General features: G+C 40.5%; 1 protein-coding gene across 1 annotated transcript in view; it reads right to left on the reverse strand.

The window, feature by feature from the left end:
- Positions 1-23,694, reverse strand: part of nfkb2 (nuclear factor of kappa light polypeptide gene enhancer in B-cells 2 (p49/p100)) — a 32,777-nt gene that overhangs the window by 9,037 nt on the left and 46 nt on the right. The window contains 15 exon segments of the mRNA XM_071527940.1: positions 433-493; positions 545-651; positions 1,992-2,096; positions 3,607-3,745; positions 5,061-5,149; positions 6,117-6,221; positions 7,144-7,302; positions 9,200-9,312; positions 10,693-10,844; positions 11,326-11,424; positions 12,809-12,849; positions 14,168-14,240; positions 14,988-15,030; positions 22,037-22,136; positions 23,619-23,694. The exon segment at positions 23,619-23,694 is cut by the window's right edge and continues 46 nt beyond it. Of these exon segments, the coding sequence (XP_071384041.1) occupies positions 433-493; positions 545-651; positions 1,992-2,096; positions 3,607-3,745; positions 5,061-5,149; positions 6,117-6,221; positions 7,144-7,302; positions 9,200-9,312; positions 10,693-10,844; positions 11,326-11,424; positions 12,809-12,849; positions 14,168-14,240; positions 14,988-15,030; positions 22,037-22,053 (1,303 nt within the window). The 5' untranslated portion in view covers positions 22,054-22,136; positions 23,619-23,694.

A 23,694-nucleotide genomic window follows, 5' to 3' on the forward strand; every position in this document is an offset into this window, starting at 1 on the left:
TATGAATGAGAACATGGCAGATGGGGCAACTGACAACTACAACGCCAGAAAGTATAAAGTGGAAATATATGAGTGAAAAGTATAATAACATATGAATTACAGCATGTATGCAGGTCACGCAAAATAACAGAAGAAGACAGAATATATATTCTGCGTTCAAATCACTATCACATCGCGATAGGCGGGACATATGGCAAAGATAGCACGTGATTGGCTGCTGATGGGTGTTCAGTCACATCAACTTTTCCACCTTGACAGGCAACAGTGAGGCAACAGCGGCTCTGTTTCTTTGGTCCAAAAGAATTGAACAGACTTGAAACTACCCAATGTAAAATCTTAAATTTTCAGTGTTTCTGTTCATATTGTTACACAGTTCATGTCTGAAACATATTTTACTGTGAAGGTTTTTAAATCCTTACTGCTGTATCTTACCTATCTGGAACAGCTGCTGTTGTAGCGGCGAACCTGTCTGTCCTCCTGTCTGTCCTCCTGTCTGTCCTCCTGTCTGTCCTCCTGTCTGTCCTCCTGTCTGTTGCTGGGCGACCCCTGTCTGAGGGGTGGAGCCTGACATCTGAGCTCCTCCCCCTCCATAGCCAGTGAAGCTTCCGGAGTAGAAACTTCCTCCTCCTCCTCCTCCTCCTCCTCCTGCGCCTCCTGTTCCGTTCATCTGCTGGTTGAACTGGAATCCTGCAGAGGGAAACAGAGTCTGCTGTCAGCTCCCAGTTCTCCCAGTGTGAGCAGACTGATGATCATCTTGGATTTCCAAAACACGATTTTAGAAGAAGAAAAAATCATTACTGAAGTTCTTCATTCAGTGTCTCTAAGATCTGTTGGATCCAGTCTGTAGAAGTGTCTCTTTGTGTTTTCAAATGAATGATAATATTACTTTTCTCATTTTGGAATGAAACTTATTTTAATTTTTCCAAATACTGTAGCTGCAGTCCATATAACACTTCATTTAAAGGGAAGGTTCAGTGATTTTATTTTTTAAAACTGTCTTATAGCTAGATGACTTATACTGTTTAAATGGAAGGACAAATTCCCTCCAACCTTTAAGCTATGGATTAAAGACCTTATGCATCATTTGACATTGGAGAAAATTCTCTATTCTACAAGAGGGTGTGCTCAGAAGTTTTATGCTATATGGCAAACATTTTTAACCTATATAGAAAAAACGGACGCCACTGATATTGCAGTTTTGTAATACTGACCCCATATTATATATAGCTTACTTGTTTATTATTTGTAACTTTTAAATTTTATTTTATTTTTTGTATGTTTTTCTTACCACTCATTATTTATTATTATTTATAATTTTTTTTATCGTTTATTGTATCTTTTAATTTTATTTAATTTATTTTATTTTTTGTATCTCACCTATGATTCTTATCACATTTACTTTATTTATATGTACATGTAATTGTTTGTGAAATCTATTCCATTTGATTACTAAATGGTACAATAGGGAGCAGAAATATGGGGGGGGGGATATATTGTGTTTATCCAACTGTATCTGTGATTTATTGCATTTTGTTTGACTTTAAATACCAATAAAAACCTTGAGTAAAAAAAAAACTGTCTTATATATACATATCTATACTTCCACGGCTGTAGTAATAGTAAGAATACATAACTGAACTGTCTCAAAGCACTTGGATGGGATTTTGAAAGCAGTGGCTTCACACCCCATTGACTTGCACTAGCATTGCTAACACATGCTAACAGGAGGCTGGTGCTGATGTAAAAATGTTTTGAAAGTTATAACAGTGGAACATGTTAGTGATGAATAGGACTGAACCTTCCCTTTAAATGTTACTGATAATATACTGTGAGCGCATAACAGTCGCTATTAATATTAATGAGCAACCACTTTGTTTAGCTGTTGTTCAAGAATTACATTGCTTGAAGGAAAAATTATGTTTCATTATTATTATTATTGATTAAAAAATGAATGATTTCTTGGAAGATTTGTGTTACTGGCGTTTCCTCACCTCCTCCGAACCCTCCGGCTGCTCCTCCTCTTCCTCCTCCTCCTCCTCTCCATGGGTCGTAGTGGGGGAGGGGCTTCTGCTTTTTCCTCTGCACCTCCTCTTTATCTGAAGGAGAGAGAGAAGGAGAGGATCGTGAGGAGAGAGAGAGAGAGAGAGATAGATGGTGGAAGGAGAAGGAAAAGGAGAAGAACAACAGGAGAGATGAGGAGGAGAGACGAGGAGAAGAAGAGTGGGAGAAGATGAAGTGAGGAGAAAGGAGGAGAGGAGAGGGGAGGAGAGGAAAGGAGGATAGAAGAGGAGGAGGAAGGAGGGGAGGAAAGGAGGACAGAAGAGGGGAGAAGTAAAGGAGGAGAGGAAAGGAGGATAGAAGAGGAGAGGAGGAGAAGAAGAGTGGGAGATGAAGGTGAAGCGAGGAGAAAGGAGGAGAGGAAAGAGCAGGAGAGGAAAGAGGAGAGGAAAGTAGGACAGAAGGAGAGGAGGAGAGGAAATGAGGACAGAAGAGGAGGATAGGAGAAGAGGAGAGGAAAGAGCAGGAGAGGAAAGAGGAGAGGAAAGTAGGATAGAAGGAGACGAGGAGAGGAAAGGACAGAAGAGGAGAGGAGAGAAGGAAGGAGGATAGGAGAGGAGAGAAAGAGGCAGAACGTGGGAAACGAAATATTGAAAAGCGAAAGATGAGAAAAGAAGAAGTGGGACGGACGAAGCTGAGACCAAAACATGTTTTCTTTTCTTCCCCACAGACTTTTTTTCTGTTATCTCGTTTTCCATTTTTCGTGATGCTGCTGTGTAACGAACATCTGCTGAGTAGGTGAGGACTGAAACCTGCGCCTGCTGACGTTTCCACAGAGGAAAACCCCAAAACCCCAAAACCCCAAAACCCCAAAACCTCCTGACCTTTAACCCCAGAACCCTCCAAAGCTCCAGCATCCTGCCGAGCAGGCTCACAGGCTCGAATGGAGAGTAAAATCACTCTTACTGCTGCTTGTCTGTAATGTTGTTTATCTAGAAACTGAAGCTTCAAATGTAAATGCAAAAAAATCAGATATGATGATGTGATACATTTTCCCAGTGTTTCCCAGTGTTCTCTGTGTTTCCCAGTATTTCTGGGTATTTCTTAGTGTTTCCCAGTGTTTCCCAGTGTTCCCAGTGTTTCCCAGTGTTTCCCAGTGTTCCCAGTGTTTCCCAGTGTTTCCCAGTGTTTCCCAGTGTTCCCAGTGGTTCCCAGTGTTTCCCAGTGTTTCCCAGTGTTTCCCAGTGTTCCCAGTGTTTCCCAGTGTTTCCCAGTGTTTCCCAGTGTTCCCAGTGGTTCCCAGTGTTTCCCAGAGTTTCCCAGTGTTTCCCAGTGTTCTCTGTGTTTCCCAGTATTTCTGAGTATTTCTTAGTGTTTCCCAGAGTTCCCAGAGTTCCCAGTGTTTCCCAGTGTTCCCAGAGTTCCCAGTGTTTCCCAGTGTTCCCAGAGTTCCCAGTGTTTCCCAGAGTTCCCCAGTGTTTCCCAGTGTTCCCAGTGTTTCCCAGTGGTTCCCAGAGTTCCCAGTGTTCCCAGTGTTTCCCAGTGTTTCCCAGTGTTTCCCAGTGTTCCCAGTGTTCCCAGTGTTTCCCAGTGTTCCCAGTGGCTGACCTTGGACCTGCGGTACGTAGGTGAACTGTTTGGGGTCACTGCAGTCTCCGGCCTTCTTCCTCTTCAGCTGCAGGAAGACGGTGACCGGCCGCTCGATCTCTGTGCTGTGGTACGGAGGAGTTTTAAACACGATGGCATACTGCAGAGAGAGGAGGAGGAGAAGAATGATATACTGTGAATGTAGTACTGCTACTACTACTACTACTACTACTACTACTACTACTACTACTACGACTACTACTACTACTACTACTACGACTACTACTACTACTACTACTACGACTACTACGACTACTACTTCTACTACTACTACTACTACTACTACTACTACTACTACTACTACGACTACTACTACTACTACTACTACGACTACTACTACTACTACTACTACGACTACTACGACTACTACTACTACTACGACTACTACTACTACTACTACTACTACGACTACTACTACTACTACTACTACTACTACTACGACTACTACTACTACTACTACTACTACTACTACTACTACGACTACTACTACTACTACTACTACTACCCCACCCATCCCACCCCCCCTTACACTTCAAACAGCACCAACCATGAGGAACTTTTATACAAACATATATGTACACACACACACACACACACACACACACACACACACACACACACCTACACTCAGCACCAGCCACTTTGTACAAAATACTGCAAAAACTGCTGCTACTACTCATCCTGTGGATGACTTGTTATTACTTGCACATCCTTTTATGACTACAGTACTTGCACTACTCTGTTATTATTGCAGTTTTTTTGTTCTTGATCTGTCTTGTTATTGTCCTCCCAGACCCCAGCTTAACTTATAATTATTTTAATTCTTAGTCCTTTTTAGTATCTTTCTATCCTAGTATTTTTATACTCGTTTTGTTTTGCTTGTATTTGCCTGCACTGTGATCTGAGAGAAACGGCATTTCAATCCTCTGTACATATGGCAGAATTGACAATAAAGTTGACTTTGACTACTCCTACTGCTACTGCTAAGATTTCTTCTTAAAATGTTCTATTTTAAGAAGAAATCTAAGAAATATACAAAGTGCTGACTCATTTTCAGACGATCCAATCTCCAATCTCTTTTCGATAACAGTCTGTTCTTTCAGCATCTGCCAGACAGCCAATGAGCAAGGCACTGAACCCTTAACTCTGTGTGTGTGTGTGTGTGTGTGTGTGTGTGTGTGTGTGTGTGTGTCAGCCTCCCTCCCCCAGTGTGTTGTTCTGACTCAGCCTGGCTGGGTTAATATCAGATGTGTGTTGCTGCTGAATTCCCCCGCTGCTCAGATGAAAGACGAGCTGCTGAGGCTGCACAGCGTTTATCTTTTCCTTGATGTAAATGAAACGCAATGACTCATTTATATAAACACACACACACACACACACACACACACACACACACACACACACACACTCTGTACCTGTTTGTGTACGTCGGTGGGTGAAAAGTCTCCAAAAGCCTCCCAGCCTCCGTCCTCGTCTTCCTCGTAAAAACGGATCTCAATATCATCTGGAATGTGCAGCAGAAAGGCATGATGGGATATATCTGATGGGACTTTTCCTCCACTGATTGTGTAGCATGTTTCAAACTCTAACAGGCAATACAACAAAGATCAATACAAGCCAATGCAAATAACGATAAGAAAATAAAATTGAATGAACAGCAGGCGACTTTTATCATAATAATAAAATAAACTTTATTTATAAACTTTATAGAGCACTTTATCAAACAAGTGCTTCACAAACAGGCCACAAAAAAATTAAACAGCAAAAAAAGAAAATGAAGAAATAAAATAAAAACAATCAAATCAAATAAGAATTCGGTTGTACTTGTACAATGACAATAAAAGGGAATCTTGAATCTTGAATCCTGAAATCTTGAATCTTACAACTAATAAAACAAAATAAAACACTAACGTTCAGTATAAAACGTACAAATCATATCATGAAAATCTCTTTTTGTACAAATGTACGGAAGCGTAATGCATTCACTTGAGGAAAAAAACGAGATATTTCAGTTTTATTTTGAAAGAGCTTTCCGTCTGAACAAGTCCTGAGCTGCACAAAGTCGACAAACTAATAACAAAACCATCTATATGACTTAAAGCCATGAGGATCTCCCGATGTTTCAAACCAAAAGCAAAATAAAACTGGATTAAACTAAACATGCGGACATGTTTGCTTCCATGAAATCGAGCTCTCAAGTAGGAGTGAGAGCTTCTCTTGGGATTTTGAGGTATCTCGTTAATTCAGAAAAACAGAGCAGAATTATGTTTTCCCATGAAAACTTTTCTCAGAATTCTGAGATAATTACCTCGTTAATTCAGAAAAACAAGGCAATTTTTTTTTCTCAAGTGAATGCATTACGCTTCTGTACAAATGCGTCTTAACAAGCTTTTCAGAAGCTTCTTTTAAAACTGTAGAAAGACTAAAGAGGTAAAAGCAGAAAGTAAATAAACTCTGTGTGGTTTTCTCACCTTTCTGGACTTTGTCACACAGCAGGAAGATCTCGTCTCCTCCGAGCACCGAGCCGCAGGTCTTGTCCATCCGAGAGATTTTCAGGTTGGAGGCGTTGGGCGACTCTGCAGGGGAAACACAGGAAGCCGAGCGATTCGTTAATCCAACCGACTACGGGAAACCGCCCCCAAACACAAGGGATTATGGGTAGAAGGAGACTGAAAGCCTAGAAGAACAAAATGAAGTCTGGACTGATGCTCATATTCAGCTGTTTCTTCATGTGTTCTGAACCGGTGTGAACACCACAGAAGAAGAGACAGACGAGTCCATCATGTTAGATTTGTTTTGCCTCCTGCATGAACACTGCAGACAGATCGTTCTTTAAGGTTCTACAGCAGAACCATAATAATAAATATGACTGAGACTGACTTCTGAGATTAAAGTCAGAATTCTGAGAATAAAATCTGAATCTCAGGGTTTGACTTTAATCTCAAAATTCTGACTTTCTTCTCTCAAATTGTGACTTTAATCTCAGAATTTAGACTATTCTCTGAAATTCTGATTTAAATCTCAAAATTCTGACTTTAATCTCTGAGAATCTGACTTTATTCTCAGAATTCTGACTTTATTCTCTGAAATTATGACTTTAATCTCAGAATTCTGACTTTCTTCTCTCAAATTGTGATTTTAATCTCAAAATTTAGACCATTCTCTGAAATTCTGACTTAAATCTCAAAATTCTGACTTTAATCTCTGAGAATTCTGACTTTAATCTCTGAGAATTCTGACTTTATTCTCTGAAATTCTGACTTAAATCTCAAAATTCTGACTTCTCTCAAATTGTGACTTTAATCTCAAAATTTAGACCATTCTCTGAAATTCTGACTTAAATCTCAAAATTCTGACTTTAATCTCTGAGAATTCTGACTTCAGTCTCACAATTCTGACTTTATTGTCACAATTCTGACTTTAATCTAAGAACTCCTAAGTCTTTCCCATGTGTCCCTGCCCCTGCCCTGTGTGGTGAACCATGTGACCCGGACTCACTGCTGTCGTAGATCGGGTTCGAGACGACGGGCTTCAGCGCTCTGGTGAAGCCTCCGTTGCTGTCCTGCAGGAAGGCCGTGAACTTTAACCTCACGATGTTCAGGTCCATCACCTTCCCCAGCTCCTTCGCCTCCTTCAGGATGGAGTTCTCCTCTGCGTCTGAGAGAGGGAGAGAGAGAGAGAGAGACAGAGAGAGAGAGAGAGAGAGAACGTTGTTAGCTGTGATCTTTTCCATGTGATTCTAACAGGAGAGAGGACAGAGTTCACACTGGATTCTTTTCACTGGAAACATTAGAAATGAGAAAATAAAGTGCAGAAACAAAGTAAAGTCAGATTCCTCTTCTCACTGTGAATGGATCCACAGTTTGTCAGTTTATGTTGATCCAGTTTCTGGACACACAATCTGTTCTGTGATGGATGGATTTAAAATGGACTGGAGGGAAATGACCGGTCAAACATGATGAAGTCTTTCTAACAGATTGTCGGAGCGTCTCGGTTCTCTCTCTTTTCCAAAAGGATTTCCAGAGGAACCTTTTTATCCTAAGTGCATCCAGCTGAGGAACATCCAGCCCCTGACCTGATTCTCTGAAGATATTTTTAGATATTTTTAAAAGCCCCTGGGGTTTTTTTTATTCACTTCATTTGTGACATCACTGTAACCGACTGTCCCGCTGGTTTTCAGCCGCGTCCCGTCCTGAAGACAGTCACATACCAAAATGTCAAATTCTCATGTGGCTTTGTGACACATATTATAGCTTCACATGTGAAAATTTCAGTTCAAATTTCAGCCGAAAAGGCAAAAGCCAATATATAAAATATATAAAATATTTAGCATTGTGATAAATCACTTCTTCACTAGATGTTTCAGTTGGATCTCTCCTCCAATGAGCTTCTTTACTCCTTTATATTTTCAAACTGTGACTTTATTACTTGTGTCCATTACAGGCCACCGTAAGCTGTGGCAGAGATCTGTCAGTGTTGTTGTAATTCCTGCTGGTTGCCAGCAGAGGGAGATTAAAGTCACAGATGACTTTCTGCCACTTTAAATCGACTGAAGCGTCGTTTTCCTCCTGACCTGCCTGTTCAGCACCAGGCGGCGTTCAGAAAAACATCACAGTGACTTTAAACTCCAACGGTCAACTTTGCTCGAGTCCCAAGTCAGTCTCAAGTCTTGAGTCAAGTCAAGTCAGAACAAATCAAGAGTCCAGTATCAATTTAATATCTTAAAGAAAACTAAATATCTAGGACTTTTCAATGCAATATGGTTTTAATAGGATAAAAACTTGGTAAGAGCATCATGAGTTTGATTTCTAGAATCAGTTTCAACTTCAATAACTTCAATCATTCCATACAAATTCAGAAAACAGAATTTAAATTCAGTCGTCTGCTGGAACAAATCTCATCACTTTCAATCTAAGTCATTTACACAAACACAAGATCTCAAGTCAAGACTTTAGAAACCTTTTCAAGTCATCAGAGTACAAGTCAGAGTCAAGTCCCAAGTCACCAGAACCCAAGTCAAGTCTCAAGTCTTCTCTTCATGCTGTGACTTGAGTCCAAGTCATGTTTGAGTGCAGGATGACTTGTCAACAGAAACATGCTGTTTACTGGAAAGAGACGCTCTGTTCATTTTGATATACAGTTTTTGATATAAAACATTTTTTGATGGTTTTTTTTTTTGTCCTGTGCAGGTGAACTTTGTTTTTGAGCTATCCATCCCACATTTATTTGTGATTTAGTGGACGAGTTGCTAAGTGATTTCTTTTTCTCAATTACTCAAGAGATGAAATTATTTTATAGAGCTATCGTATGTATTAGACAGCTTAGCTTTGAGTTGGTGTTTGTTGTTATGTGTCTTAGTGGTTGTGTTATGTATTGAGTCTTATTGTGAGTATGAATTTTAAGGATGTGTATTGATGTATTTTCTGTTATTGCAGTATTGTTATAGGTATTGGGGATCTAAATAAACAAACAAACAAACAAACAAACAGGTGAACAGTCAGTCATCAACACAAAGGTACAAACGAGTTGTTTTTCCTCTGAACGGTTGTGGTACCTGTGAAGTGGTAGTGCAGTCCCTTCTGCCGCCGCCGCTCGTCTCTCAGCCTCTTGCTCAGGACCTCCACCACGCCCTTCTTGGTCACATGGAGGATCCCCAGGTTACTGAAGCTGCAGGAAGTGACATCACCAGTCAGCATTAGGGAGCGCTTTGCTATCCGTTTGTCAGAAACGCACATCCATGTACCTTTCATATCTTGATTTTTTCCTTATTTACTATATATTGCATACTGTATATCTCTATATTTTCACTTATTTTAATACTATATTCTATATCTTCTATATTCTTCTATATCTATATATATTCTGAATTAGGGCTGAACAATTAATCAAAATTTTATCGAAATCTCAACATGGCCTACTGCAATTTTCAAATCGCAGGAGGCGCAATATTTGTTAAAGGTGAAATGTGTCAAAACAGCATTTTAAAGTAAATATTGTGGTGCTGCAGAGATGTCCTGGCCTACACATCATATTCTACAGACTGAAGAAAACATCTTTGTTTGGTACAGATCCCCGCAAAAATCACACCATAATCATTTTAATACGTTTTTCAATGAAAATGAGAATAATGATGTAAAAATTATCATTCCCTGTAATATCGCAAATCATATCGCAATTGCAATATCAGTCAAAATAATCACAATTTGATATTTTTTCAAAATCGTTCAGCCCTATTCTGAATATATCCTTGTCTTTATATTCTTTTTTTCTTCTCGTTTTTTTTGCTGTATCCTGTTCTCTGCTGCTGCAACGATCCAAATTTAAAGTTAAAGTTTCTTATTTCAATTTAATACGCAACCACAGTTCAGCAGAGGGGTCAGAGGTCAGAGGTCAGAGGTCAGAAGCCTGGGAGCAGGTAGAGGCTCGGTGCCTCGCTCGACGACACTTTGCAAGGAACCAATTGTTCATTTTTTAATCAGATTTGTCATGTTTTTAAACGTCATGCTTCAGTCAGATTTGTCATGTTTTTAAACGTCAGGCTTCAGTCAGATTTGTCATGTTTTTAAACGTCAGGCTTCAGTCAGATTTGTCATGTTTTTCTCCACGTTCCTCTGCAGTCGCTCCTGTTCTCTCGGTTGCAAAACATCCGATCTTCTCAAACTGCATTTTGGGAAGTTTTGTTTTTGGAATGAAGTCAGTGTCACGACTGCACTTCCTCTTTGGAGTTTCACCCAAAAGCAAATCACATGTTGCTCAATAGAGAACGAGAAATTATGATGAAAAAAAAAAAAACTTTCCGCCTTTTCTCCCTCCTCTTCTGTCTGTCTTTCCCTTTACTTTTCCATCATCATGGTCGCTCCAGGCTCACAGGAGTATCGTGACCTCTGACCTTTGACTATGTTGGTGATCTAGGAACTGAAGTTTATTCTGCTGTTGCCCTCAGTGGAGTCTCCCTGGATAAGTGAGTCAGCTAAATGACTAATATCTAAATGTGAAAGAAGTCAGACATGATAAAATTTTCCATCTGCGATCTGATTGGATACTCACGAGGCGGTGAGGTCGTTGGGGCCGACGTCCAGCGTGCACGTGCCGTTCTCCGTGCACTGCCTGCCCACCAGGCTGTGGGCGTGCACGCGGGGCGGGTCCATGTGCGTCACCAACTGGACCTCCACCCGGGCGTGACCCACGTAGTTATTAACCTGAAGGGGGGGGGGGTGAGACAACATGAAAAACTTCTCATGTTTTTTATATTGAACAATAAATGCCCCAAAAATTGCAAAATGTTTATTTTCTTGTATTTTTTATATCAAAATGTCTTTTTCCCTCCTGGACATCAGTGAGTCTTTAACGGTTCACAGCTCATTCAGTTCACTGTGGTCGTGACTTCACTTGACCTTATTCACACGGCGGCCATTTTGAATACTCAAAAAACATATTAGCAAAACATATTAGAAACAAATGGACCTCAAGAATCCAGAGGGATTAGTTCATATTTTAATATACAGTATGTGGCCCATTATCTCTAGCTACCAGAGGCTAACCTATAGCTAGCCAGTAGCTTACTAACTAGTAAGCTAGCTAGCTTCCCTGATAGTTGAAGCAGTTGTGGCTGTTGTTCTTCTTCTTATCATTTTGGGGCGAACTGTTCCTTTAAGAGGCTGCAGAGCTCCTGTGACTCACCTTTACAGTTGGGTAGGTTCTCCGGTTCTTCTCACTGGAGGCTCCTGGGAGCCCGCCGTGGGACGGACCCTCACACTCATAACGGAATCGAAACCCCCTCTGGACACACACACACACACACACACACACATACAGTTTTTATGAATTTGCATTTGATAGCTATTAGTTTAAAACTGTAGAATTCTGTATTGCTTTCTGATGTTATTAAGCTGTCGTTGCCTCATACAGTCTGTACAGTGTCTCTGTTACTGTTTGAAATGTTTCAGCTGATCAGTTTCCTCTAAAGCACTTTGAAACTTTGTTTTGGAAAGTGCTTTACACATAAAATTATACTTTTCTTACTCTTGAATTATTATAAAATAACCCACAGTCTTAACCTTAAAATGACCCTACTACTAATACTACTGCTACTATTACTACTGCTATTACTGATACTACTACTACTACTGTTATTACTGATACTACTACTATTACTATTACTACTGCTGCTATTACCGCTGTTACCGCTACTCCTAGTACTGCTACTACTAATAATAATAATAAAAATAATAAAAATTAATAATAACAATAAATCATTTATGTAGCACTTTTCAAAACATAAGTTACAATGGTATTAACAAATTGGCAATAAAAAGAAACAGCAAAAAATCCATCATAATGACGCATAAACTAAACTAAACTTAAATTTAACTTAATTTAAAAATGACCGTATCAATATGACAGCCATCCAACTGGCCTCACTTTGGAGGACTTGTCTCATTTTCTAAAGCCTGTCAGAGCGAGCGGCTCTCAGAAGCACAGATATAAACACATGAACACACACCGACACAGTGTGAATCCCCTCCACTCGTCTGTTTACTAGTTACTGTAACAGCCACTTCCTTAATCCAGGGTTTTCCCAGCAGTCATAGTGTGGGACTGACTTGACGGCTCTGCAGGGCGGGGAGGCCGGCTGCGTCTACCTGCAGAACGTTAGGGAATTTCTACCTCTGTTCCCTACTCAACTGCTAAAGGTCATCTGATTACAGAGAGCCGCTGGGACAAAGCACACAGTGTCTGCACTGACTGTCTGGCAGCATGTAAATCAAACAGTTTTGCTATGAAGAGAAAGAAGAACCCGGCTTATGCAATGAGTGGATGTACAGACCGGATCAGACTGAGCAGTTAGTTAAATAATCAAAGACTATTTTCATTACATCCCCTTCTCTCTTTGGTTAAAGCAATACTCCCTGGTTCTTATTTCTACCTAGTAACTACTATTATATTTGTTCCACCTGTTGTCAGGGTGCTGTGACCTCTGACCCTTGACCGCCTTACTATCGGTTGCTTGTAATGCTGGTGATCTAGGAACTGAAGCTTATTCTGACCTAAGTGAAAGTCGCTTCGTAGAAGAGTGTCAGCTCAGAGAATAAAGTGTAAATGTAAATTAGTTTGTAGAATTATTACAAACTTGATTGTACGATGATGTAATCGTCAGGCTTACCTGTTTGGGCTCCTCAATGATTTGAATATAAGGACCATGAGCTGGAACAGAAATATTTCGAAATATATCATTCGTTTCAAGTCATTTCACTAGTTTCATCTGATGTCAAGAGACATTCAACTGGGTAGAAAACAAACGTTCTTGATGGTTTCGAAAGTTCACCACCAGCTTTCACTATTTCACCAGACAAATATGATTTACATTTTTTTTAGAATAGTTCCCAGGTGCTGTCCCTGTGAGTAAGGTCTAGAAATTGTAGCTCTAGGTTCTCAGGTACTAGCAGGTACTGTCCATTTATAGAGCTGGTGGAAAGTCTAGGTCTCAGTTTCCAGTTACTTAGAAGAGGTTCAAGAAAGTCCGGGTCTAGGTTCCCAAGTACTTGCAGGTACTGTTCCTTTGAGGAAGTTCTACAACTTGTAGTTCTATGTTTCCAGGTACTAGTGGGAGATGCTACAAAATCTAGATCTAGATTCCAGAAGGTTTCAAAAAGTCTAGATCTAGGTTTGCATGTACTAGCAGGTGCTGTCCGTTTAAGAAGTTTCTTGAAAGTCTAGCTCTAGGGCTCCAGGTATCGTCCCTTTGAGCAAGTTCTACAAATTGTAGGTCTAGGTTCCCAGGTACTTACAGGTACTGTTGATTTGAGAAAGAATCTAGAAAATCTAGGTTATCAGGTACCAGCAGGAGGTTCTAGAGAGTTTAAGTCTCTGTCCCCAAGTACAAGCAGGTACTGGTCCTTAAAGGAGGTTCTAGAAAGTCTTGAAGTCTTGAGGCAGGAACAAGCCAAAGGGGGAACCAAACCCGAGGTCCGGATCTTCTGTTTCTTACCATTTCTTACTCTACAGTCAGGACCGGTTGTTTTGGGGGTTAAATTTGCAAAGCCTTGGTGTTTTTGATTTCTATTTTTGCATTTTGAAGGCGAGATGACGCAGTAGGACTTTGGATTTAGACTTTGGATTAGAAACATACTGGAATGCTTTCATCAAATAAATTAATTGCAAAATATACAGTGGAACCTCGTAAAACTTAGCTTAGCCTAAATTTAGCCTCTCTTAATTATTTGCAGCAAGGATTGTGCAAGTTCTCAATCCTGTTTATTGTAGAGTTATGCAGAAAAGAATAATGAAACAGAGCTAGAGGTTTTAGGTGAACTTTTCTTTGACAGCTTTAAGCAGAGATCCACAAAATGGAACTGACCTACAGAACTGACTGAAATTGAATCTAAGAGTTTCATTCCAAAACAAGATATCAATCACTTGAACAAACGAACACCTACTGTAACGAAATTTGTTTTTTGCATGTAAAGCACAATACTCAGCACTTTAATACTTTTACTGTTACTGTGAACATGTGACTTCTTACCTGTCTCAGGTACGTAGGGTTCTGTCTTTATGTCCGGTGGAGGGATATAGTCGTACGTCAAATTCATGAACAACTGGAAAGAAGGAAATGTATTTTAGATAGAACAAAACATCTGTCATTTTATGGACGTTTTTAACCAAAGCACCTTACAATACTATGAGTATATTTATATTTTTATATAATATGGCTGCTACCAGTGGGAACAAATACCTAACCTGGTATTTTTGAGGTATACAGAATATAAAATCACCTAAAATTTCACTTCATATTTTCATAACAGTAAAACAGAATCATAACAATAGAGGGCGTTCAGGTGATGTAGTCCCGCCCCCTCTGGCGGCCATGTTGGAGGTCCTCAGCTCTGTGAACAGCTGACTGTGTTTCTGTCTCAACTGAACTGAACAGACGGTTCATTTCTGTCTGTTTCTGACTGAACTGATCATTTCATCACTGATCCATCTGATTGATTTAGTGTTTAGATAATGTCAGCTTGTTAGCTAGCTAACCATAGCATCTGGTCAGCTAACATCACTGTCTTGTTGTTAACACATCTGATTAGCACACTAGCTAACGTAGCTAGTAGCAGCTAGCGTTAGCATGTTGACATTAACATCAGTGTGTTTGCTGGCTAGTTAGCTAGCTAACAGTTTGTTCAGGTTAACTGAGCTGACTCTTCTCAAGCTACAACTCTTCATGTTTTGGAGTAGAGACTAGGGCTAAAGACAAGACAGTTTACTGTGTCACAGTAACCTACATTTGGAAACAAATCTTCATGGCAACATATATAAAATGTTAAATGTTCTGATATAAAGCGACTCACCTCATTGTCATAGACGCTCATGTTGTACTGAGCTTCACTGATCCTGGAGGAGAAACACAAGAAACAACAGTGAGTCCTGCAAACGTTATAAAGACACACACACACACACACGCGCACACACACACACACACACACACACACACACACACACACACACACACACACACACACACACACACACACACACACACACACACACACACACACACACACACACACACAGAGACAGGAAGTAGCAGCCTGCAGTCAGCATCATGTCTGACCTGACTCACTTTAAATCCCTTCTGAACACCGAGCTGAAACTCCAGAGAGACGGAGAGGAAGAAACAACAGAACAAAACAAAACAGAAGAGAACAAAAGAAAACGACAGAAAAACAGACTGCAGAGCAACACACACACACACACACACACACACACACACACACACACACACACACACACACAGTAGTTTCGTTTTCACATAACCGACCTGCAGGATCAACGAGAAGCTGCAATTCAATGCTGTTTCTCTCTCTCTCTCTCTCCTTTTCTTTCTCTCTCTCCTTCCGTTTGCAACCTCTCTCTCTTCCTCTCTCTCGCTGTAGTTTTACCCCTCCTTCTCTTTCTCCCCCTTCTCTCTCCTTCTCTCTTCTCTCTCTTCTGTTTCTGCCCTCTCTCTCTCTCTGTCGTTCTACCCCTCCCTCCCTCTCTCTCTCTCTCTCTCTCTCTCTCTCTCTCTCTCTCTAACTGCAGTCACTTCCAGGAAGTGGATCAGAGAGTAAAAACACCAGCGGAGGAAAACCCCCAGAATTCCAGCTCAGCTCGGCTCGGCCTGTCTGACGTCAGGCTGAACACTCTGAGCACAGACGGTTCCCCGCAGAACCCTCACAGGGTTCCTCAGCTTTACAGTTCACTGTCAGCAAAATGGTTCCACACAGCACCAGAAAATGGTTCTTTAGGTTTGTACTATGGCAGAACCCTTTATGGTGCTGTAAAGATTTAATAAATGGTAATAATAATAATAAACTTTATCTATATTGCACTTATCTACAAACTGAGTTTACAACATGCTTTGAAAAAACAGAAACAGATGTGTGTGTGTCTGTGTGTGTGTGTGTGTGTGTGTGTGTGTGTGTGTGTGTGTGTGTGTGTGTGTATATGTGAGTATGTAGTTTATGTATATATGTATTTGCACATGTACATCTTTATATATACGTTTTTATTTTGCCAATATTATTATTAGAATTGTATAATTTATTTATTTTAATTTCTGTCTATTACTATTTTTAATTTGTTATTTTTATTTATTTATTGTTTTTCTAAGCTGTACTTAGTATAAAATGTCAGCCTCTTTTGCACATCATATTTCTGCGATGTTATGTTTACCTTTTTAACTGATTGTATGTCTGCAGTTTTTCGTTACAATTAATACAAATTTGGTCAAAAAAACAAAACAGAAAAGGAATCAAATGATATAAAAAAAAAAGCATATATAAAAACAAATAAGAAAGAAAGACAATTAATATATAAAATAAAATAAAGTATAAAAATCAATCTTGAGGTTTCAGGTTCTCTGTAGCATCAAGCGACTGACAGCAGAAGCTTCACCAAAAAAGGAGAACCCTCCTCTTTCTGTGGACACTCTAAACAAAAACGGTTCTAGAACCAGAAAATGGTTTTCGGTTTGTACCGCAGCAGAACGCTTTACGGTCCTGTGAAGAAATGTTCTGAACCAGCAGAATGAAAATAACCTTTTAAGAATTATTCTGATTTACCTTGTTTTTGGTTTTTTTTGTATTTTTTAACCAATCAACCGGTTCTTTTGTCATAGTGGTTCCATATAGAACTACAACTCTCCTTGTACTTTTAAAAAACAAGTAAGAAATCAGTTTCATCTTTTGAATCATCTCTTAAAATCTACTTTTATAAACATTTATAAATGTTAGTAAGTTATTTTTTATATTTCTTGCTTTTATATTTCTTCACTTTCTTTCATCGCTGTTACTGTCGATTTTGCCGGTTTTTGTTCTTTTTATTTCTTTGTTAAACGCTTTGTTGCTGCCTTTTGAAAAGTGCCATAAAAATAACAATTATTATTATTATTGCTAACTTGTTGTTATGATAAAGCATTGCACAAACAAATAAACAAAAACAAGACTTAAAAACCAGTAAAAAAACAGCTGACATCTCAAAACAGCGTCAGAAGGATCAGACCAGCAAACATAATAAATATAATTTCCAACAGCAGAATAAAACAGGTGAAGATGAATCTATAAAGCTCCTCCGCCTCTCTCCGCCCTTCTGCTGTCAGTCCTTTACAGATAATACTGATAATAATAGTATTTGTACACCAAGAAACTGCAGTAAATAACAGAGTGAAGACAAACACACAAACACACTGAGCAGCATGAAATAAGACGATAAAATTCACCTCAAAATCAACACTGCATCCTCAGGTAAATCCAGTCAGAGTGGAGTTTGCTTAGTGGACAACTATCACAACAAAGTCTCTCTCTCTCTCTCTCTCTCTCTCTCTCTCTCTCTCTTCTGTCTTTCTAGGTGGTTTTCTGTGTCGAATCCACTTCCTCTGACTCTCAGCTGTAGAACAAAAGCTCAGGAAAGTCCGCCTCAGTCGAACAATGTCACACAATTTGAATCAAGCTCCTGATCTGAATCGTCGCCTCTCTCCTGCTGTAACAGCGTCCTCCTGTCCCAGCTCAGACGGGGGTGGTGGGGGGGGGGGGGGGGGTGGGGGTGGGGGGGGTTGGGGGTGGGGGGGGCTGGGCGATCAATAAATTTACCTGTCCAGCGCTCTGTTTCCCACCAAACGCGTGAGAAAAAAACCCGAGGGGGAAGTCTGGCCTCGGGGTTTCTGCCTTTAAATCGCCGACCCCCGACCTTACCTGCCGGCCGGGGGCTTTTTCTGCTTCTTTGAAACAGCTGATGTAATGTTTCCTAATGTTTCTTAATGTTTCTAAATGTTTCTAAATGTTTCTTAATGTTTCCTAATGTTTCCTAATGTTTCCTAATGTTTCCTAATGTTTCTTAATGTTTCTTAATGTCGGCCTCTTCCTGTCCCTAAGGTCCCTAAAATCAACTGCAGGTTTAATCTGTTACTGCAGGACAGAGGAAAGTAACTAAGTACATTTACTCTTTAGTATTTAGTATTGTACTTGTAGTTTTTCCATTCTGTGAGACTTTCCTCTTCTCCTCCTCTACATTTATCTGCCGGCTGGAGTTACTAGTTACTTTGCAGAATAAGGTTTTATTGGCAAAACATACGATAAGCTCATAAAATATGTTTCATTGTTAGAGTTTAAACTCCAACAGGATCTGGAGCAGATAGACGACAACATTAAAATACTTCTGACAGGTTCATGCTTCAGTAATTTAACTCTCTGACAGAATGACGACTTTTACTTTTCATACTTCAGTTCATTTTACTGCTGATACCTCTAGACTTTTACTGAAGGAAATTTTTAAATGCAGAACTTTTACTTTTAATGAAGTATTTGAGGACTTTTTCCTCCACTGCTGCCTACAGGACGCTTTCTGATCAAACTGATTCAGAAACAACAGAGTAAAACATCCAGTTTTACCTAAAAGAACCAAAACACTGAGGCAGCCAATCACAAACACCGATACCTGTATATTCATTGAACTCGGCAAATAAACCGCTTCTGTTTCTCAGAACCATAAAATTCAGATTTAATATCAAGGAAGCCAAATAGATTCACATTGGGCCGCAGAGCCGCGTTTGATGAGATTTAGTCTCAGGAAGCCGAACGTCTACTGAGGGAAATTAAAATATTCATGTGATATTTCCCTCTAACTCTCTGCCTGTCTGCTCCTCTCTCTCTCTCTCTCTCTCTCTCTCTCTCTCTCTCTCTCTCTCTCTCTAACTCAACAGTGATCCAACCTCTATCAGTTCATAAATCTTCTCCTCTGTCTGGTCGCTCTTTCCTGCCGCACAGGAAGTGATGCGTTTTACGTTTCCGGTTTGTTTGGAATCAACAGAAGAAGAAGAACTGGGTAGTCAGCATGAGCAGCGATAGCCACCATGGCTGAACAGACAGAGAGAAGAGAAACTCAAACTGCAGCAACAAGAAAATCCAAGCTCCGCCCACACTGTTTGATTGACAGGTGATCTGTGGGAAGAGCAGAGCAGAAACACCACAGAGAGGCTGAGGGACAAAGATGGAGGCTGGATAAAAAAAACAAACGAGGAACTCAAGGATTACCACTTTAAACTGTTCCTGTGGACCCCTGGAACCCTCTCAGGGACCCCTGCAGGGTCCAGGACCCCAGTTCTCTCTCTCTCTCTCTCTCTCTCTCTCTCTCTCTTTCTCTCTCTCTCTCTCTCTCCAGTGTAGAGTGAAGCTCGCTCGCCCAGCAGCTCTCTGAACTGTTTCACTATAGAAAATGCAGCAGCCAAAAGCTCCATTTTATTACAGAGTGAGACTGAAGAAGAAAACCAACATTTTGGGTAACTATACCTTTAATACTATTTTTTTTTTTAAATCTTTTTCTTGAAAATGAGCAACAATACACTGCTGTGTGTGTATGTGACTTTTTCCCACTCAGTAGAAACAGACTTTCTCCAGTGCGTCACTCCTGTTGGTTTTGTGGTCGGGAATGTTTCCCATCATCGTCTCTTTGATCCCTTCAGGTTCAGATTCTCCTTCTGAGCAGAGGAGTGGAGAGGAGAGGAGTGGAGAGGAGAGGAGAGGAGAGGAGAGGAGAGGAGAGGAGAGGAGAGGAGAGGAGAGGAGAGGAGAGGAGAGGAGTGGAGAGGAGAGGAGAGGAGAGGAGAGGAGAGGAGTGGAGAGGAGAGGAGAGGAGAGGAGAGGAGAGGAGAGGAGAGGAGAGGAGAGGAGAGGAGAGGAGTGACGCATCACTCCGCTCACTTTCACCCTGCATGGACTTTATTTTCCTGCTTTTTGGCATCATGACGGTCGATTATGTTGAAACTAACAGGAGTTCTCCTTTAAAGGAATAGTTCACCCAAAACTGAAACTTCTGTCCTCATCTCCTCCCCCTCATGCCAGTTGAAACTCAGGTGAAGTTTGTCCATATAACACACAGGGAGGCTGCAGCACAACTCCATAGCAGCCTTCTCCAAAACAACTGAAGTCAGTGGGGACCAGTTCTTCAGAGTTCCACAAAGACCTACAGTATATTTACACCATCATTTAGTGCAAATCTGAACTACAGCTGATTGATTTGCAACAAATAATGGTGTCTAGGTCTTTCTATTCACAGTGTGATTGTTTGGCTGTTGTTGTTTTGGAGCTCTAAAGAACAGGTCCCCATTGACTTCAGTTGTTTTGGAGAAGGCTGCTACCAAGTTGTGCTGCAGCCTCCCTGTGTGTTATATGGACTAACACATTTCACCTGAGTTTCATTTGGCATGAGGGAGAGGAGATGATGACAGAATTTTCATTTTTGGGTGAACTATTCCTTTAAGCTCTCTCCTCCTCGGCACCTGCTGTTCCAGTTGTGTGAAGCTGCTGGAGCTTCAGCTGGAACCAGAACAACCAGACTGGATGTTTCAACAGCCAGCAGGATCTGATCAGCTTGTCCAGGTGAACAGTGACCTTTGACCTCTGGTGGCAGCGAGAGTCTCAGTCCTCTAACAAGAGAACTGATAGTCAAACTACAGGAAACCAGCCCGAAACACAAGGGATTATGGGTAGAAGGAGACGGAAAGCCTCGCAGAACAACATGAAGTCTGGACTGATGCTCATATTCAGCTGTTTCTTCATGCGTTCTGAACTGGTGTGAAAACCACAGAAGAAGAGACAGACAAGTCCATCATGTTAGATAAAGCGACAGGAGGTCTGGTCTCTTACCTGCAGGATGACAGGTTCAGACTCTGTCCAATCAACAAGCTGCTTCTGAGTCATGTGACTTTTGCCCTGACAAACCCTGGTTGGCTTGTGATTGGTCAGTTTGAAGCTGAACAAACCAAATACAGAAACACAACAGAGTCGACTTTTCCTGTCTGGTTCAGACCAAAGAAAACAAACTGCAGCAAATGTGTGAAATTGTGAATTTAAATCATAATAATTGAGCGTGATCCCAAAACCCTCCAACACATAAACAATAGTGACGGGACGATATATAAATCTAAATTCAATAAATCTCAGTACAAAACATGTCAGTGCGTCTGCTGTCAGGAACATGAATGGTGATATCAGCTCCATGTTATTCTGCTGCCAGGAACATGAATGGTGATATCAGCTCCATGTTATTCTGCTGTCAGGAACATGAATGGTGATATCAGCTCCATGTTATTCTGCTGTCAGGAACATGAATGGTGATATCAGCTCCATGTTATTCTGCTGTCAGGAACATGAATGGTGATATCAGCTCCATGTTATTCTGCTGTCAGGAACATGAATGGTGATATCAGCTCCATGTTATTCTGCTGTCAGGAACATGAATGGTGATATCAGCTCCATGTTATTCTGCTGTAGTAATCACTAATGAGACTCTTGACCATCACAGTTTCACAAGCTCTCCATCCAAATTATATTATTGTCACTTTGTAATGACATTTTAAAATTGTTGTTGTTTACATTCTAGCAGCCAATGGCATCGCTGGAAAGATTTGAGTCTCAGAAATAAACAGAATTCTGCCCAGTCAGACTTTGCTGTCACTGAACTTTAATTGATCACATCGGATCCTGGTTGTATTGAATCCTGAACTCAGATCAGGTATCGAATTGAATCGTATCGTATATAACTAACAATATTAGATGGATATGAATAATTACTTCCTTTATGATCCATAACAGATTCAATAAGCAGCAGAGATAAAAACAGGGAACTGAAATCCCCAAAGCCTCCTGCCTGTCACACCTTACAGGAAAAAAACCTCTGATGTCACTCTGTCATCTAACAGCTGACTCACTCCTCCAGGCGGGGAGCGGCTCAATATCTGGCTCCAGGCCCTCTGACGGGACGCACGCAGGCTGCTGACGGGACGCACGGACGAAACGTTTCGGGGATGGGAGGGTCCCAGCCCAAACACAGACTCTCGCTTTAATAAATAGATGAGCCGTACCTCAGCGCTCCGGCCATGATGCATCAGGAGTGATGAAGACGATGAAGACGATGCAGACGATGAAGACGATGAAGACGATGAAGAGCCAGGTTCAGCTCCCCTGCAACAGGAGGAAACTGCTGTTAGTCCTGCAGGGGTTTTTCCTATCAGTTCAGTTCATTCATGAGTGTGTGTGTGTGTGTGTGTGTGTGTGCGTGTGTGTGTGTGTGTGTGTGTGTGTGTGTGTGTGTGTGTGTGTGTGTGTGTGTGTGTGAGTGTGATGCAGAACAGCAACATGGGAATTTCCACCGCCTTCATGATTATAATTCGGGGGCAATCCTCGATTTCCCTCGGCTCGATCTGAATCAGCTTCTGCTGCGTTTCACTTCAGTTTCAACACAAACAAACAAACTGATTCTATCTCCTTCTATTATACACAACAGATTCTATTAGATTCTATTGTGTCATCAGAGTGCTGTTCTGCTCCAGGGACTGAACCTGCCAGCCTGTCTGGTTCAGTACGTTCACAGTTTAAAACTTAAGCACTCATTTGGTTTTACTGTTTGACTTTATTGCTCATATTTTACTTTTTTACTTTTTTATTTTAGCTTTCTGATCCTTCTTCATGTTTTTTATTCTGATTTACTGCTGAGTTCTGAACTTGTTTTGTGAAGCAGTTTGTATCACTGTTAAGAAAGCTGCTATACAAATAAAGTTTATTATTATTATTATTATAATGATAACACAGGAGAAGAAACTTTTTCACTGCTGACATTTTTTTTTAGTTCATTTTGGTTTTTAAATGTTAAATTCAATCCCTGATAGTGATAAAAAAAATAAAAAAAACAACGTAAAGGTCTTAAATCTGTCTTTCTGAAACCTGCAGATTCCCTGGACCTGTACAGTAAAGTATCTTTTACAATCTCAGCAGCCAATTAGATATTTAGAATAGAACTGGACTCTAATGAAGGCTGTTAAACTGGCCGGTAGAAACATTTACCAACCAAATTCAAGATTTTATCATCATTTGACTGGTGGATGCTGACTTCCTATACGGTTGTGACTCCGCATAGAAGAGAACAGAAGAGAAAAGAATAGAATAGAATAGAATAGAAAAGAATAGAATAGAATAGAATAGAATAGAATAGAATAGAATAGAATAGAATAGAATAGAGTAGAGTAGAGCTAAGCTACCAGACACACAGTATTCCTCAGAGTTCAGTTCAGTAGTTTTCCTGCTGGTTGTGTAATCTCTGCTCTTTTTTTTTCTCTCTCATTTCATCGTTTCATTTCATCAGATCAGCTCTGTGCGTCACAAACTGGAGGTTTTTTTTAATTCCTGCATGAAGGGAAAATCCCTCCAGCTGTTAACCTGCTGCCGCTGAAACCTCCAGTTTTCAGACAGTGCAACATGAAAACATGAATTTAGTTATTTATTCTTCTTCTTATTATTTATCTATCTATCAGCTGCAGCCTGCGAGGCTCAACAGGAGCCTCAGATCAGCTGTGACCTGACACAACAGAACAGAGCAGAGCAGAGACTTCAGTTTCTCCTGCAGCCTGATCGATATCATCGATAATTATTATGCAGATAAATGTTTACCTTGTTGAAGCGTGAAGTCCGGTCAGTGTGTGTGTGTGTGTGTGTGTTCCGCTGGGTTTGGTCGGTTTGATCCGTG

The sequence above is a fragment of the Centroberyx affinis genome, unplaced genomic scaffold (assembly GCF_046629955.1).
Source record: "Centroberyx affinis isolate AG114_WGS23_722 - 3 ecotype Tasmania unplaced genomic scaffold, CSIRO-AGI_Caff_v1 ptg000118l_1, whole genome shotgun sequence".
In the NCBI taxonomy this organism is placed as follows: domain Eukaryota; kingdom Metazoa; phylum Chordata; class Actinopteri; order Beryciformes; family Berycidae; genus Centroberyx; species Centroberyx affinis.